This window comes from Leucoraja erinacea, chromosome 13 (genome assembly GCF_028641065.1).
Source record: "Leucoraja erinacea ecotype New England chromosome 13, Leri_hhj_1, whole genome shotgun sequence".
Taxonomy (NCBI): Eukaryota; Metazoa; Chordata; class Chondrichthyes; order Rajiformes; family Rajidae; genus Leucoraja; species Leucoraja erinaceus.
Genome location: NC_073389.1, coordinates 36,015,289 through 36,033,403, shown reverse-complemented (window position 1 = coordinate 36,033,403; position 18,115 = coordinate 36,015,289). Strand labels below are relative to the sequence as shown.

Genomic DNA, 18,115 nt, shown 5'->3' with positions numbered 1-18,115 from the left:
AACTGTGACCCCTGGTTCTGGACTCTCCCAACATCGGGAACATTTCTCGTGCAGCTACTCTGTCAAATCCTTTAAAAATTTTATGTTTCTATAAGATTCCCTCTCATCCTTCTAAATTCCAGTGAATACAAGCCCAATCAACCCATTCCTTCATATGTCATTCCCACCACCCTGGTGAACCTACGATGCACTCTCTCAATAGCAAGAATGTTCTTCCTCAAATAAGACGACCAAAATTGCACACAATACTCCAGGAGTGGTTTCACCAGGGCCCTGTACAACTGCAGTAGGACTGCCTTGCTCCAAAACTCAAATCCTCTCGCAATGAAGGCCAACATGCCATTACCTTTCTTCACTGCCTGCTGTACCTGTATGCTTACTTTCAGTGACTGATGTACAAGGGCACCCGGGTCTTGTTGCACCTCCCCTTTTCCTAATCTGACACTATTCAGATAATAATCTGCCTTCCTGTTCTTACCACCAAAGTGGATAATCTCATTTATCCACATTATACCGTATATGCCCACTCACCCAACCTATCCGTCACCCTGCAGCCTTATATCACCCGCCTCGCAGCTCACACTGCCACAACTTGGTGGTACATGCATGGAAAAATGCTGTACATTGAATGTAGAACTGCCAGCATTTCCATCAACTTCTAGCACAGAATAATAGTCACACAAATTTAACTTTATTTTGTTTTGTTTAATTGCTATATCCATCTTCACATGCAACACAAAGCACTGCCTTTAACCTGGATGGATAGTTTTTTCAATTACAATTAATAATGAAAACTGCCCACAAACTTACCCAGTGAGCATTGTGTAGAGAAGAACACCAAGACTCCATATATCACATGCTGCATCATATCCTTGCCGCTTTAAGACCTACGAAGTATAATACATTAACGTAGTTAACAGCTTATGTGGTTAAAGTGCAAATTGTCAGATTTTATTGAAGGCCATTTTTATACATTTGGTTTCAACATGCAGAAATTACTACTGTGTTTATACATAGTCCCCCCCCCCATTTCAGGGCACCGTGATGTTTGGGACACATGGCTTCACAGGCGTTTGTAATTGCTCAGGTGTGTTTAATTGCCTCCTTAATGCATGCATAAAAGAGCTCTCAGCACCGAGTCTTTCCTCCAGTCTTTCCATCACCTTTGGAAACTTTTATTGCTGTTCATCAACACGAGGACCAAAGTTGTGACAATGGAAGTCAAAGAAGCCATTATGAGTGAGAAACAAGAATAAAACTGTTATTTTATATAGGTAAGCTTAAGGTTTGGCTGAAGAGACATCAGCCAAACCTTATGCTTGCCAAAATCAACTGTTTGGAACATCATTAAGAAGAAAAAGAGAGCAGTGGTGAGCTTACTAATCGCAAAGGGACTAGCAGGCCAAGGACCTTCGCAGCTGATGACAGAAGCATTCTCTCCATAATAAAGAAACATCTCCAAACACCTGTTCAACAGATCAGAAACATTCTTCAGGAGTCAGGGGTTTATTTGTCAATGACCACTGTCCGCAGAAGACTTCATGAACAGAAATACAGAGGCTACATTGCAAGATGCAAACCACTGGTTAGCCGCAAAAATAGGATGGCCGGGTCACAGTTTTCGGTTGTGGGCGAGCATCAAAAATGTGTCTAGAAATCCATTTTCGTGACCCACGTCTCGGAACTACATGAAATTCTGCACAGATTTAGATGAAATATAATTGAGAATGTAGTCGTAGCTCGTCAGTGCCAAAAGTTGCACATTAATTAATTAAACTAATTAGAAAATGAGATTGGAAAAGTAAGCGCCATCAAGTCTCCAATGCCCATATTACACCATAGGGAGCCTATTTCAATGTTGCAGTCTATTTAAACTATATACAGGTGCACAACCTTTAATCCGAAAGCCTTGGGACCAGGCACTTTTCGTAATTCAGAATTTTTCGGCTTTCGGAATGGAAGATTTTTAGCGTAGATTTTAACGGCTGGCTCAGTGGTAGAGTGCTCGGCTCGTATCCGCAAGGTCGCGAGTTTGCGCCTCGATCCCGGCAGTTACTCGATCGCGAGTTTGAGTCTTCAATGTAGTTTTTTCTTGCAGAATAGGAGAGAATAGGGAGGGTTAGGCTGGGATCATTCTCTGCGAGATGATCTTAGTGCGGGAGACAAGTGTAGGAGAGGTGTACTGACTGTGTGGGCAGAACTTTGGAAGTGATTGCCCACCATTCTCAAAAGCCGCTGTGTCTCCCTGTCCCTCCAACTTCAGAGGAATCCGCTCCCTGTTGGGCCGCTACGGCGACAAGTGGCAGTTCGCCCACAGCCCGAGCTGCGCCCCCTCATCCGCAACCCGGGTTCCTCTGGAGTTGGAGCGGGGATGGGCTAGAGTTGTTGCTGGCTGTGAGTCTCTGGGATCTCCATGCTTGCAGTGGGCCTGGGGGTCGGTGTCCCGATGAGGGGGCGCAGCTCGGGCTGTGGGCGAACTGCCACTTGTCGCTGTAGCGGCGCATCGGGGAGCGGCTTCTGGTGGTCCTGACGTCTCTCAGCTCCTGTCCAGGGGGACGGCCGGAGACGTCAGGACCAACAGGAACCCGCTCCCCGATGCGCCGCTACAGCGACAAGTGGCAGTTCGCCCACAGTCCGAGCTGCGCCCCCTCATCCGCAACCCGGGTTCCTCTGGAGTTGGAGCGGGGCTGGGCTAGAGTTGCTGCTGGCTGTGAGTCTATGGGATCTCCGTGCTTGCAGTCGGTGTCCCGTTGGTCCTGACGTCTCCGGTCACCCCCCTGGAATGGAGCTGAGACTGGGAACTGTACCGCCCTTGCCCCCTCCCTCTGCAACTGCAAACAACCCCACAGTTCCCAGTCTCAGCTCCTGTACAGGGGGGTGGCCGGAGACGTCACAGCCCGAGCCATCAGCTTCTGTCCCTACGGGGACAGTGGAGAGCGTGTTCCTCTGGAATTGGAACGGGGCTGGGCTGCTGCTGGCTGTGGGTCTCTGGGATCTCCGTGCTTGCAGTGGGCCTGGGGGTCGGTGTCCCATTGGTCCTGACGTCTCCGGTGACTGGCACTGGCTCCAACGTGAAGACAGTGCAAAGCCCCCGCGCCGGTGCAATGCGCGGGGAGCTGGAGAGGGGAGGGAAGGGGTCACACACATGGCCGGGAAGCAGAGGGGTGTAGGTGGGGTGAAACTGAAGGGAGCGACAATTTGCTGCTGCCTGCACGCTGAGTTAAAAATTTCCCACGCAAGACTCACGATACACTGTGTATCGTGAGTCTACCGTGGGAACTTTTTAACTCAGCGGGCAGGCAGCAGCAGATTGTCAATTATTAACCCTCCCGCGCAATATACCTTCACCTTCTCTTTTATGAATGGGGATTTAGTTCCCCTTTCTTCGAGGACCGACCGGAGGTTCCGCTGTCACCTCTGCGGGCCGCCCTCGGTGAACGTTTTCAAGGACCTTTCTTCAAGGACCGAAAAAATGTCGCTATTCGGAGGTTTTCGTTATTTGGATCTTCGGATAAAAGGTTGTGCACCTGTATTATTAAACTATCAATATATATATATATATCTATGACTGTAATATGACTGTAATCATATATAATTATATATAATTGTATTCTATAAAATATAATTAATATAATTGTGAGTTTTTTTTTTAAATTAACTGCCGCAGAGGTCCTCTTGAACCAGCCTAATTATTAGGTCAGGGCAACTCTTCTGGGTTCCCCCGTTTACTGAACCTCACTGACTGCCAGTGTGCAGAGTGGGGGGGTCACGGCCATAGTGGGACTAGGGCAGTGCCAGGCTGGGGGAAGGTTAAGGCAGGAAAATGCCTAACCCTAACGCTAACTCGCCCCCCTCCCAGAGCTGCCCGAGGCTGGAGCTGGAGCAGCTTTGGGATCGGCTGCGGGCTCCGTACTGTGGCCCTGCAGCACGTCCACCTCGGCCAGCATGCCCTTCTGGTGGTGGCAATGGAGCGGGGCAGCACTGCCTTGTACATCGCCCGGGCTGCCTTCAGCACTACCATAGCGCCGGCATCAGACCGCCCGCTCGCTTGCTGCAACACCGGCCGGCCGACAGCCCGACCGACTCCTCGCAGCACTCACCGGAGGCCCGGCCCAACCCTCACCTCCCGGCGGAGGCCCGGCTCAAAGCTCACCTCCTGGCAGCCCAACCTTCACCTCCTGGCAGAGGCCCGGCCCAACGCTCACCACCGACGGCCCGACAGACTGGATTGACAGACTGGATTGACAGACTAGATTTGACAGACGGACCCTAATCCTAACCCTAGCTCTACATTTGTAATTTATCATTTTTATTTACCAGTACACATTACAACATTATAAAGATAAATTAAATGAAAAACAAAATTATCAGCAAGGTGAGCATTACCGTTATCCTTGGAAACCTTGCTATTGCTATTGATGTAATGAGGCAGCCATGATCCCAGCACCCTCGCTGCCTAGCGACCATAAAACAAAGAGCGGGATTGGCCAATTTGCACCTGACCTCAATGTCAAACGTGCATTGATTGAATAATTCCTACTCAGAAAATTTGAGTTTTTTCTCATATTTCTTAACAATGTGCAAGTTTTGGTCTTGATGACTTTTAGGTGTGATTTCCCTTCCTACCTTTGTTCAAGACACCTCAGACACTCTCCGCTGCCTCCGCGCATTCCATTCTCTAGGCCCTCACCCCCTCATCTTCACCATGGATGTCCAGTCACTCTACACTTCCATCCCACCACCAGGATGGTCTCAAAGCCCTCCGGTTCTTTCTCGACCAGAGAAGCAACCTATACCCAGCCACTGACACTCTCCTCTGCCTAGCGGAGCTGGTCCTTACCCTCAATAACTTCATGTTTGTCTCCTCCCATTTCCCCCAAATACAAGGCGTAGCTATGGGCACACGCATGAGCCCCAGCTACGCCTGCCTCTTTGTCGGGTACGTCGAATAATCCTTGTTCAATACGTACCAGGGCCCCATCCCCGGCCAGAGTGAGCAACACCGGAAATTGGAGGAACAGCACCTCGTATTCCGCTTGGGGAGTCTGCATCCTGCAGGCATGAACATTGAATTCTCCCAATTTTGTTAGCCCTTGCTGTCTCCTCCCCTTCCTCCGCCCTCGGGCTGTCTCCTCCCATCCCTCAGCCCTCAGGCTCCTCCTCCTCCTCCTTTTTCCTTCCTTCTCCCCGCCATCCCCTATCAGTCTGAAGAAGGGTTTCGGCACGAAACGTTGCCTATTTCCTTCGCACCATAGATGCTGCTGCACCCGCTGAGTTTCTCCAGCATTTTTGTGTACCTGTGATTTATAATATATTTTTACACAATATGTTAAGTATTCAGATAGTTCTGCGAGTTGGGTCATGAAACTAAACGAAAAAGATCCTCGGCCCACAGCCTATTTGCTAAAAGGTACTTAAAAGAGCGTTCAGATGAGACGAAGATACACTTAAAGTGATGGCAAGAACAAAGTTTGGAGGGGAGATGGAATGGCCCAAGATCCAAAGCATACCATCTCATCTATGAAACACAGTGGTGCGGGTGTTTGTAATTGTTCACATGTGTTTATTGCCTCCTTAATGCAGGTATAAGAGAGTTCTCAGCACCTAGTCTTTCCTCCAGTCTTTCCATCACATTTGGAAACTTTTAGTTTTAGTTTAGTTTAGATTAGAGTTACAGCACAGAAAACAGGCCCTTCAGCCCACTGGGTCCGCGCCGACCAGCAATCCCCGACACACTAACGCTATCTTACGCACGCATGAAGGACAATTTACAATTTTACCAAAGACCATTAACCTACACACCTGTACGTCTTTGGAGTGTGGGAGGAAGCCGGAGCTTACGGGAGAAAACCCAGGCGGTCACGGGGAGAATGTACAAATGCCGTACAGCCTATACTATAGAACGGGCCCTAAATGGCTAGTTCTATAGTATAGTCTCTTTGAATGAGTGGAAGAAAAGACTCATGGAAAGTGGAAGAGAAGATCAGTCTTGTGGATGTGGGGACAAGTGTTTTGTTTTATTGCTGTTTATCAACACGAGGACCCAAGTTATGCCAATAAAACTGTTAGAGACATCAACCAAACCTTAGGCTTACCAAAATCAACTCAGTTTGCCAAGAAGTACTTAAAAGAGCAACCACAGTTCTGGAAAAAGGTCTGGTGGTCAGATGAGACGAAGATTAACATATCAGAGTGCTGGCAAGACCAAGGAACTGCCCAAGATCCAAAGCATACTACCTCATCTGTGAAACACAATGGTGGGAGTGTTATGGCTTGGGCATGTATGGCTGCTGAAGGTACTGGCTCACTTATCTTCATTGATGATACAACTGCTAATGGTAGTAGCGTAATGAATTCTGAAGTGTATAGAGACACCTATTTGCACAAATTCAAACAAATGCCTCAAAACTCATTGGCCGGCGGTTCATTCCACAGCAAGATAATGATCCCAAACATACTGCTAAAGCAACAAAGGAGTCTTTCAAAGCTAATAAATTGTGAATTCTTGAGTGGCCAAGTCAATCGCCCGATCTGAACCCAACTGAGCATGCCTTTCATATGCTGAAGAGAAAACTGAAGGGGACTAGCCCCCAAAACAAGCATTTGTTGAAGATGGCTGCAATACAGGCTGGGCAGGTCATCACCAGAGAAGACACTCAGCAACTGGTGATGTCCATCAATTGCAGACTTCAAGCAGTCATTGCATGCAAAGGATATGCAACAAAATGCTAAACATGACTACTTTCATTTACATTACATTGCTGTGTCCCAAACATTAGGATGCCCTGAAATTGGAGGGGTGACTGTATAAACACTGCTTTTTCTAAATGGTGAAACCAAAATGTATAAAAATGGCCTTTATTAAAATCTGACAATGTGCACTTTAATCACATGTGATTTTTTTTCTATTACAAATCTCAAATTGTGGAATACAGGGGCACAATAAATAAATGACGGGTCTTTGTCCCAAACATTATGGAGTGCATAGTATTATTTGCAGGACAATAAAGAACAAAATATTTCTGAACATGTCACTGCACTTCAAAGTAATTTCTTGTGTCGAAAACACTGTTGAGAAGATTGGAAACAGAACAAGCAATGCTGCATTCTATTATTTCATCTTTCAAGACTTGAATGTCTTTTATTAAACCAATAGTACTTTTGGTAAAGACTGTTCTACATCAATTTACAAGCTGCAACATGCCTTGTAAATTGATGTCAATTGCGTCATTCTGGGAAACCAACTAAATGGATAGTCTGGCAAACAAAATCACTGGTGATGCAATTGGATTGCAATTCTCAGGGAGGGTTAAGGTAGGCATATGGAACAAAGTAGACAATAATTTACATTGTGTGAGATACTTGAAATTGCTTGAAGCTATCACTTGAGTGTATCATTATTTATTTATTTTCCTCATCTTGATGAGCGCAAAACTTAATTGGGTGAAAAAAAATTAAGATATAGAGAGAACAACTGTTGAACAAACATTTTGTTTGAAAAGTTGCTTCTATTATCTTAATTCCATTCCCTGCCTTCAATTTTATCGTATCACTTCTAACAAAGAAAGGTCAAAGTCTTGACCAAATCTACATCTAGACCATTGCCAGGGATGATTAGCCCACTCATTCTGCATGGAAAGGAGCTGCTGATCACAGATAATCTCACCTAATGCAACTAAAACTGGTATCTCAGCATAATGGAACAGTGAAGGGTTGATCTGCATCCTACCATACTCTGCCAAGTATAGATTTCAGATATGCTGCAGTGCCATGGAATACCTTGATGAACATTGAATATTTTGTTGTTTCAAGAGACACAAATTTTTTTTTAAATATTTCTACAAAAGACACATCTTACCTCAGGAGCAACAAAATTAGCTGTGTAACATGGAGTCATGAGAAGGCCATTGTCAGCACGTAACTGCTTAGCAAATCCAAAGTCACAAATGCGAATCGATTCTGGATTGCCTGACTCATCCACATACAAGATGTTGCTTGGTTTCAAGTCTCTGTGCACCACCTATATGGATTAATATAAATAGAGAACTTTATTCCTTTATCAATCTATTCTCAATAAAATAATACACTGGTTAGGCTATTACTTATAGCAGTATTGCTCAGATGTACAGCAAATGCACAAATATTCCAAAGGTCTTTTGAAATTGATGAATACGTTGCGAAACGTGTCATCGTCAAACATTAAAATGTTTGCAATTTATTCCTGCTTCAATATAGATTCACTGGGTATCTTTTGATTCAGCGTGGAACAGTTAATGGTAGCCAAGTCTCTTAAATATAGAAAATAAACTGCTACAATGACGTTAGTTAATTAGTAAATATCCTAGTAGTTCACTGTGGATTGGAGGGTAGCTAATGTTATCCCACTTTTCAAGAAAGGAGTGAGAGAAAACAGGGAATTACAGACCAGTAAGCCTGACTTCGGGGGTGGGAAAGATGCTGGAGTCAATTATTAACGAGGTAATAATGGGGCATTTGGATATAGGAAAAACGATTAGTCCAAGTCAACATGGATTTATGAAAGGGAAATCGTGCTTGACTAATCTTCTGGAATTTTTTGAGGACGTGACAAGTAAAATGGATGAAGGGGAGCCAGTGGATGTAGTGTATCTAGACTTTCAGAAAGCCTTTGATAAGGTCCCACGCGAGAGACTGGTGACTAAAATTAGAGCACATGGTATTGGGGGTAGGGTGTTGACATGGATAGAAAATTGGTTGGCAGACAGAAAGCAAAGAGTAGGAGTGAACAGGTCCTTTTCAGAATGGCATGCAGTGGCGAGTGGAGTGCCGCAAGGCTCGGTGTTGGGGCCGCAACTGTCTACCATATATATTAATGATTTGGAAAAGGGAATTAGGAGCAACACTAACAAGTTTGAGGATGACACAAAGCTGGGTGGCAGTGTGAGCTGTGAAGAGGATGTTAGGAGGTTGCAGGGTGACCTGGACAGGTTGAGTGAGTGGGCAGATACGTGGCAGATGCAGTGTAATATAGATAAATATGAGGTTATCCGCTTTGGCGGCAAAAACAAGGGGGCAGATTATTATCTCAATGGGGTTAGGTTAGGTATGGGGGAGGTGCAGCGAAACCTGGGTGTCCTTGTACACCGGTCACTGAAAGTTGACTTACAGGTACAGCAGGCAGTGAAGAAAGCTAATGGAATGTTGGCCTTCATAACAAGAGGATTTCAGTATAGTAGTAAAGAGGTTCTTCTGCAGTTGTATAGGGCTCTGGTGAGACCACATCTGGAGTATTGTGTACAATTTTGGTATCTTGATTTAAGGAAGGACATCCTTGTGATTGAGGCAGTGTAGCGTAGGTTCACGAGATTGATCCCTGGGATGGCGGGCTGTCATATGAGGAAAGATTGAAAAGACTAGGCTTGTATTCACTGGAGTTCAGAAGGATGCAGGGGATCTCATAGAAACATAAAATTATAAAAGAACTGTGCAAGCTAGATGCAGGAAAAATGTTCCCAGTGTTGGGCGAGTCCAGAACCAGGGGCCACAGTCTTGGTATAAAGGGGAGGCCATTTAAGACTGAGGTGAGAAAAAACGTTTTCACCCAGAGTTGTGAATTTATGGAATTCCCTGCCATAGAGGGCAGTGGAGGCCAAGTCACTGGATGGATTTAAGAGAGATAGAGCTCTAGGGGCTAGTGGAGTCAAGGGATATGGGGAGAAGGCAGGCACGGGTTATTGATAGAGGACGATCAGCCATGATCACAATGAATGGCAGTGCTGGCTCGAAGGGCAGAATGGCCTCCTCCTGCACCTATTTTCTATGTTTCTATGTTCACGATACTCAATGCTCCTTCAATGCATCAGTGGTGAAGAGTTCAGGTGATGCTAGGATTTCCCCTGTGGTTGTCAGGATTTTTACACTTTCCAAGTTAAGCTAAACATAAGCACTTTAATTTAGATTTTTTTTTAGTTCAGTTCAGAGATACAGACTGGAAATAGGCCATTTGGTCCACTGACTACACTAGTTCTATCCTACATTCCAGACATTTCACAAAAGCCAATTAACCTACCAACCTGCACATCATTAGAATGTGGGAGGAAACCCGAGCACCTGGAGAAAACCCACGCGGTCACAGGGAGTATGTACAAAATGTACAGACAGCGCCCATAATCAGGATCAAACGCAGGTCTCTAGCACTGTAAGGCTGCAACTCTGCTGTGCCACTGGGTGGCCCAATTGACATTCAAATAAAGGGACAACATGATGAAAGGGAGAAAGTAAATAAGGGGAAAATGTATCAAATATTTTCCACCGAGTTATCAGTTCCTTACAGTTTTAGTTCTGGTATTAATTTGGAAATGATTTTGCACCTCAGAAGTTATCCAAACAGAGCCATCAGAATTTTGCAGAGTGTTCGAAGTCACCCTGGACCAATAAACTGAAAGTTTCTTCTCTATGGCAGTAAAATTAGTTTGGACATGTCAATCAAATGTATTATGTTAGATGACAAATCATCAGAACTATAAAAGTATCCTGCAGCAAACATCAGCACATACATGAAGTATGATAAGGTCATAAGGAACAGGAGTAGAATTAGGCCATTCGGCCCATCAAGCCTACTATGCCATTCAATCATAGCATTTCTATCTCTCCCTCCTAACCCCATTCTGCCTTCTCTCTACAGTGGAGAATGAAGGATATAAACTATGGAGAAAAGCATTCACCTTTATATGGGAAAATGTATTAGGAATCACCTATTCATTCCCCAAAGTCCAGATGCAGAACTAGGAGATAGTGCTGGTGAGAAACAAAGGTAAGGGAGGATTGTGGGATTGGGGTGAGGAGAACAGGATGCAAGGTTGAGTGGCGGGCTGCAGTTTAAAAAAATTATTTATTTATTTGCGATGTCAAATATAAAACAAATCAAATTTACATGAGACCTTACTTTTAACTTTGGTGTACGAGTATTGCGCATTCAGCTATGGTCTGCAGATTAGTTTCTATTAACATGAACATTACTGACTGAAAAAGGTTTGAAGCAATTAAATACTGCTACTCGTTTCCACAATGAATTCCAACCATTAGAAACAGCTCCTCTAAAATTTATCAAAATCTTTAATAAAGGTGACTTTGACCGCAAGGGCACAATCAACATACAGTCAGGTCATTTCATGTCAGCTCACAGCTGGCGTGAGGTGGGATCAGTGGGAGATCATATTGGAGAGCAGACAGCATGCATGTGACATTGGCAGTTATTGAGGCTGCTTGTTTATCTCGTGCATTTTAATCCAAGTAACTTCTCATTGCATGATTCCAACGTCTCATTCACCATTGATATTGCAGTGGATCCACAGAGTCAATCTCCAGTAATATTTAACACATCAAATGACTGGAAATCACGTCACAAAATGCTGGAGTAACTCTGTGGGTCAGGCAGATCTCTGGGGAAAAAAAGGAATAGGTACAGTTTCCAGTTGGTATCCCTTTACAGAGCCGAAATGTCATCTATTCCTTTTCTCCAGAGATGCTGCCTGATCCACTGAGTTGGTCTAGCATTTTGTGTCTATCTTCGATATAAACCAACATCTGCAGCTCCTTCCTACACATGGAAATCATGTCACTCGGCTTTGGCTTAATGAATGAAATCCACACAATGTTCACTATTTTCAAATTTAGATGTCCTGCAAGTTACTTTAAGTTAAAGTGAATTTAAGAGTCTACCATCAACTACAATATTAGAAAGCTTGAAAGAAATAATATATTCCCAATGGCTTCAGTACTAGAAGTAATTAAAAAATATTAAAAGTATTATATTTACCCCCTGGGCATGTAGATAATCCATAGTCTTTGTTATGGTATACAGCACAGCATTGGCTTCACGTTCTGAGAAAAACTTTTGCCTGAGAATCTTGTCCAGCAATTCTCCTCCTTTCATTAGTTCTGTCACTAGATACACATATTTGCCATCATGATAAACCTATAAAAATGACAATGATATGTAGTTACAATCATTGAGTAGCTGATCACTACTATTTCGACATGTACTATATTCAATCTTCCAACTAAATTGTGAAATAATGTACAATGCAAGTGAGGGGATTTATTAAAAATATCCATGGATGTGGAGGGGTTTCCTCTTTGGGTCAACTTGGAACCAGAGGCCAATGTTTAAAAGTATATGTCCACAACTTATGAATGCCCATGTAATGTATCGTACATACAAGTCAAGTCAAGTCAAGTTTATTCATCGCATACACATACGAGATGTGCAGTGAAATAAAAAGTGACAATGCTCGCGGACTTTGTGCAAAAAGACAAACAAACAAACAACCAAACAAACTACAAACATGCTCTCGGGAGACTGATGGAATAGATTTGCTATTTGCTGCAGGCATTTTTGCTTAGTGGAAACTTGGTTCATTGCCACATTTCCTACTTACAAACTGTTCAGGTTACGAATGGTTCTCAGGAAGGAATCCTGCCGTAACCAGGGAACACATAAGGGGTCATCCATTTTAGCCAGATATGTTGAATTTTTTTTCCTGTTTAAATGACATACAACCCGGTAGATGGAGAACACAATATGGCGGCAGTTAATGAAAAACTACACTTACATCTTTCAAGGTGATAATATTGGGATGCTGCCCATAGCGCAGTATAATGTCAATCTCTTCAGATGGATCTCTCTTGACTCTATCAATTATCTACAAAACAAAATTATTAAATTGTGCAACAGAGCATTAGTATAATCTGAAAATCATCACAGAACATCAAATCGTCACACAATCATACTTGCATTGTTTATGTAAGTAATATACAATGTGCAAGACTGCTGAAGGATTGGACCTTCGAGTTATACCAAGAACTAATAAATAATTCAGGTAACTGCTGCAAACAGTTAACTTTAAAAAAACAGTAAAAAAATCTTCCCCCCTTCCCTTGACATTATTTATCATCACCAAATTCCATATTTAATGTTCTGTGATAAGGTGGTGTGGAGGTTGTCACCACAGATCACAAACTGGACCTGTGTGTTACAATCACAAGAGGGTGGGTATTCTGCAGCAATTACAGTGCCCTCCATAATGTTTAGGGCAAAACCATCATTTATCTATTTACCTCTGTACTCCACAATTTGAGATTTGTAATAGAAAAAAGAAAAAATCACATTAGGTTAAAGTGCACAATCAGATTTTAATAAAGGCTATTTTGAAACATTTTGGCACCAAAATATTTGAGACAGGGCAATGTTATGTAAATGAAAGTAGTCATGTTTAGTATTTTGTTGCATATCCTTTGCATGCAATGACTGCTTGAAGTCTGCGATTCGTGGACATCACCAGCTGCTGGTGTCTTCTCTGGTGATGCTCTGCCAGGCATGTATTACAGCCATCTTTAGCTTATGCCTGTTTTGGGGGCTGGTATCCTTCAGTTTTCTCTTCAGCATATAAAGGGCATGCTCAATTGGGTTCAGATCAGTTGACTGACTTGGCCACTCAAGAATTGTCTATTTTTTAAGCTTTGAAAAATTTGTTGCTTTAGCAGTATGTTCGGGATCATTGTCTTGCTGTGGAATGAACCGCCGGCCAATGAGTTTTGAGGCATTAGTTTGAACTTGAGTAGATAGGATGCGTCTATACACTTCAGAATTACTTATGCTACTGTCATCAGCAGTTGTATCATCAATGAAAATATGTGAGGCAGTACCTTCAGCAGCCATACATGCCCTAGCCATAACACCCCCACCACCATGATTCACAGATGAAGTGGTATGCTTTGTATCTTGGGCAGTTCCTTCTCTTCCATATTTTTCTCTTGCCATCACTCTTATATGTTAATCTCAGTCCGATCTGTCCACAAGACCCTTTTCCAGCACTGTGGTTGCTTCTTGGCAAACTGTTAGCTGGCCATCCTATTTTTTCAGCTAACCAATGGTTTGCATCTTGCACTGTAACCTCTGTATTTCTGTTCATGAAGTCTTCTGCAGACAGTGGTCATTGAAAAATCCACACCCGATTCCTGAAGAGTGTTTCTGATCTATCGGACAGGTGTTTGGGGATTTGTCTTTATTATAGAAAGAATTCTTCTGTCATCAGTTATGGAGGTCTTCCTTGGCCTGTCAGTCCCTTTGCGACTAGTAAGCTCACCTGCACTCTCTTTCTTCTTAATGATGTTCCAAACAGTTGATTTTCTTGTTTCTCAGTCTCATAATAGCTTCTTTGACTTTCATTGGCACAACTTTGGTCCTCATGTTGATAAACATCAATAAAAGTTTCCAAGGGGGATGAAAAGACTGGAGGAAAGACTAGGTGCTGAGAGCTCTCTTAAACCTGCATTGAGGAGGCTATTAAACACACCTGGACAATTACAAACGCCTGTGAAGCCATGTGTCCTAAACATTATGGTGCCCTGAAATGGGGAGAACTATGTATAAACACAGCTGTAATTTCTACATGGCATAAAAATGTCCTTTAATAAAATCTGACAATGTGCACTTTACACACATGTGATCTTTTCTATTACAAATCTCAAAATGTGCAGTACGGAGTCAAATGAATAAATGATGGGTCTTTGTTCCAAACATTAGCGATGATCACAGTGAATGGTGGTGCTAGCTCGAAGGGCCGAATTGCCTACTCTTGCACCTATTGTCTATTATGGAGGGCACTGTAACTTCACACTAACTTCTCAAAATCTTTTTGCCATCTACAAAGCACATTTCCTACAGTATGGTGGGATTTAGCTCTTGGTCAGGTAATTACAACTCCAATGACAGCAGTTCATTGCCATTTAGTACATTCGTCTCTTTCGCTGTCATAACACTGCTGAACAGAATATCCAGATGTTTGCAGCAATCGGCCAAACTTTTCTCAACAGCACTTTCAAAACCTTGACAACTACTTACAAGGAAGTAGGCAGCTGCCACTTGAGAATGCATCAAACTCTCCTCCAATCTGTACACTATCCTGAATTGAAAACATATTTTTCCATTAAAGGATCAAAATGCTGACCTCCCTTTCTAATACAACTGAAGATCTTTCACAACGGACTGTAAAAGAGATTCTCTACCTACCTTTTCAAGGTTAATTAATTAATACGGATGGGTACATTTTAACTTTAGTCATAAATGCCCTGATATCACAAATAGACAAAGCACCAAGAGGAAATGGAGAGGGAGTGGTGTTGGAGCAGGGAAGAAGAGATTATGAACGTTAATTAAGGGAAAATTATATCTCCAAGTCCTTATTGCTGTAATTTCAGCATACACTGATATCTGATTAAACTAAATTAATATGAACCCTCATGAATAAATGCAAGAGATCACATTTACGAACTGTCATGGACTACTCACCAACTCGCAGTTGGTATGTTGACAAACAAGTAGTTCTGCACCAACCTTCATAAAGCTACCCACTCGAGAGGTGCTAAACTAAATATCCACCCCTTCCTTCAGCAAAACACAAGCCCACTGGGGAGTTATTACAGTTTTGACCTAAACTTGGTACATCTGAAACTCAAACGATTGTCATTTTTTACTAGAGTGCCTGCCTGGCTGAAATTGGATACCATCTCCATTTATAAGCCTCCACATTTGAAACATGGCGTTTAAGATGCCGAAGCAATGTCCCATTATTAAGGCATTTGCATTATAAAACTAAAAAGAAAAAAGGCACTTACCTTAACCGCATAATCCATGTTAGTGGATCTGTTCACGCATCGTTTGCAGATTGAATAGGAACCCACACCAATGTCCTCTTTCAGGTCATAATTGTCTGCAAACTGAATACTGGTTCTGTGCAACTGTAGAAAAAAAAATACAAACATGAAGCAAGTCTACACTTATTTTGAAGTATTATTTTCTATATTGTGATGTTTAGGGAATTTAAATCTTATGTTACAGAGGTCCTGACATTCTTAAAAATATTTAGCTAATTTATCAAATCAGTTGAAAATATATAATGTATTTAACTTATTTAGCCTCGTCATGTTCCACTTACTGTTTCACTGACTCGTCTTTTATAAATCCTTTAAATTTATCACCTCTATTCATTTTTATTGTTATTAGCTATCTTTACTCAATTAACACGGAAGAAACAATAACGTTCTAATCCAGGAGCAAATATGGGATTGAATGCCAAGGACCCCTGCTCCTTTCTGAATCAGTGCCATTTGAATTTATTTTAATTTATTTGCCCGAAGGCGAGCAGAGTCTCAGGCTGGCATTTCTTTTAGTCAGTTGCACAGATTGAAAAAAAGACTTGAACGCAAGAATTAGAGCAAGTGTTTCAGCAAATCAGCATTTTCTGAAAATGACTTATTTCAGTTCCTAAATTTACTTTCTTTCAAGGCGATTAGATAAAGACCAAAGACAGGTACATTAATATCTGCAGGTTTAATTAATGGCAGAGTAAATAATTATGGACTGTAATTTTTCAAAAAAAAAAAATCAGTAAATGGCAAAAGTACATTAGATTTTGCAGAGAGAAAGAATTAACATTTCAGGTCAATTAACTTTCATCACTCTGTACACTGATGAATGAATCTGAAATATTAAATCAGGTTTCCTTTTTCAAGAGATGCTGTCTAACTATTGGAATATTTTTGGTTTATTCAGTGATGTTCAAATCAATATATTGAAATGAGATCTCTAAAAGTAGAATATTATCAAATGCATTCAGTACTTTTTTTTGGCAATAATATTGAAGGGATCATGTTACTGCAATACAAGTATTTGGACACGAGTAGCATCTGTACCATGCCATAAACCTTTTGTGCACTGGATATGCAAGCTATACTTTTAAGGCTTTTACAGGAAGCACACAACATTTTCTCCATAGTTTAGAAAAATCATGAAGATTATACTGGCAGTTAAAAATCAAGACAACTTTAAAATATTTAAACTTCCTATTTACAGCTACCTAGCAAGAGAGGATGGACTTGGCCATTTCACTTTGTTGAAGTGATTAATAAATCATTTCATGGTGGTGACGCATGTGGAATTCATTGCCACAGATGGCTGTCGTGGCTGCCAATGGACATTAAGGCGGAGAGTCACAGATTCTTGATTAGCAAGGGTGGCACGGGTTATGGGAAGAAGGCAGAAAAATGGGGTTGAGAGGGAAAGATAGACCAGCCATGATTGAATGAAGACTTGATGGGGCGAATGGCCTAATTCTGCTCCGAGAATCAATGATTAAAAATAGAAAATGTTTAAAGTTCCAGTTTTTTTTTAATTGGCATGATGATTTGGGGTTTTTAAGCTCTAGATTAGTTCAGCACTTCAGGCTAATACGCATCATATATTGGAATAAATATATCAACTTTAATGTGTATTGAAAAACAGTTTCAATATAATCTGATGAAAGGTCCTTTTCTCCTGACCTGACCTGCAGAGTTACTCCAACTTTGCGTCTATCTTCAATATAGTCTTCCTGTGCTCTCTTGTAATCTATATAATTAAAAGTCTCATCTTGACCACTTCCTGTTTGCACTGTGCTTTGATTGTAGAAAAAAAGCTACCACATATGGCTGTGATTTTTTTGTCCATTTTACTCAAAGTCCTCCTACACTGCGCAGTCCCCGAGGATTTTTCCCATCAATTAAAAATAAAAGACTTTAGTATTTAAAAAATCCTGAGATTCTCTCTCCTGTCAATCACCACCATGAAGGCCACGCCCCTTCCGGTGGGGGGGGGGGGGGGGGGGGGGGACGACGACGACGACACACACACTATAAAACACGGAAATGTGCCGTGGCTCAGTCTGTCTGCAAGATGGCGAGGGAGAGGTCACGACTCTGTCTGAGCTGGGAAACTACAGAACAATGTGAGTATGCAATGTACTTGAATAAATGATTTGTTAGCCCTTAATGAAAATGAAATTAGATGTTTGGCCTGCCCTGTGCTTGAAACTGCAATGGCAATGGAAATATAGTGAAAATGCAATGAGCTGCTTGGCTTGAGCCTGCCCTGTGCTTGTAAGTGCAATGGCAATGGAAATGAAGTGAAAATGCAATGAGCCGTTTGGCTTGAGCCCACCCTATGCTTGAAAGTGCAATGGAAATAAAGTGAAAATGCAATCAGCTGTTTGGCTTGAGCCTGCCCTGTGCTTGAAAGTGCAATGGCAATGGAAATAAA

General features: G+C 42.3%; 1 protein-coding gene across 2 annotated transcripts in view; it reads right to left on the bottom strand.

The window, feature by feature from the left end:
• Nucleotides 1-18,115, bottom strand: part of LOC129702861 (ribosomal protein S6 kinase alpha-3) — a 71,707-nt gene that overhangs the window by 7,784 nt on the left and 45,808 nt on the right. For both annotated transcript variants that reach the window (XM_055644903.1, XM_055644904.1), the window contains 5 exons: nt 15,658-15,780; nt 12,594-12,683; nt 11,798-11,956; nt 7,859-8,020; nt 811-887 (listed from right to left, as the gene is read on the bottom strand). In XM_055644903.1, coding sequence (XP_055500878.1) covers nt 811-887; nt 7,859-8,020; nt 11,798-11,956; nt 12,594-12,683; nt 15,658-15,780 — 611 coding nt within the window. The remainder of the gene's footprint in view (nt 1-810; nt 888-7,858; nt 8,021-11,797; nt 11,957-12,593; nt 12,684-15,657; nt 15,781-18,115) is intronic.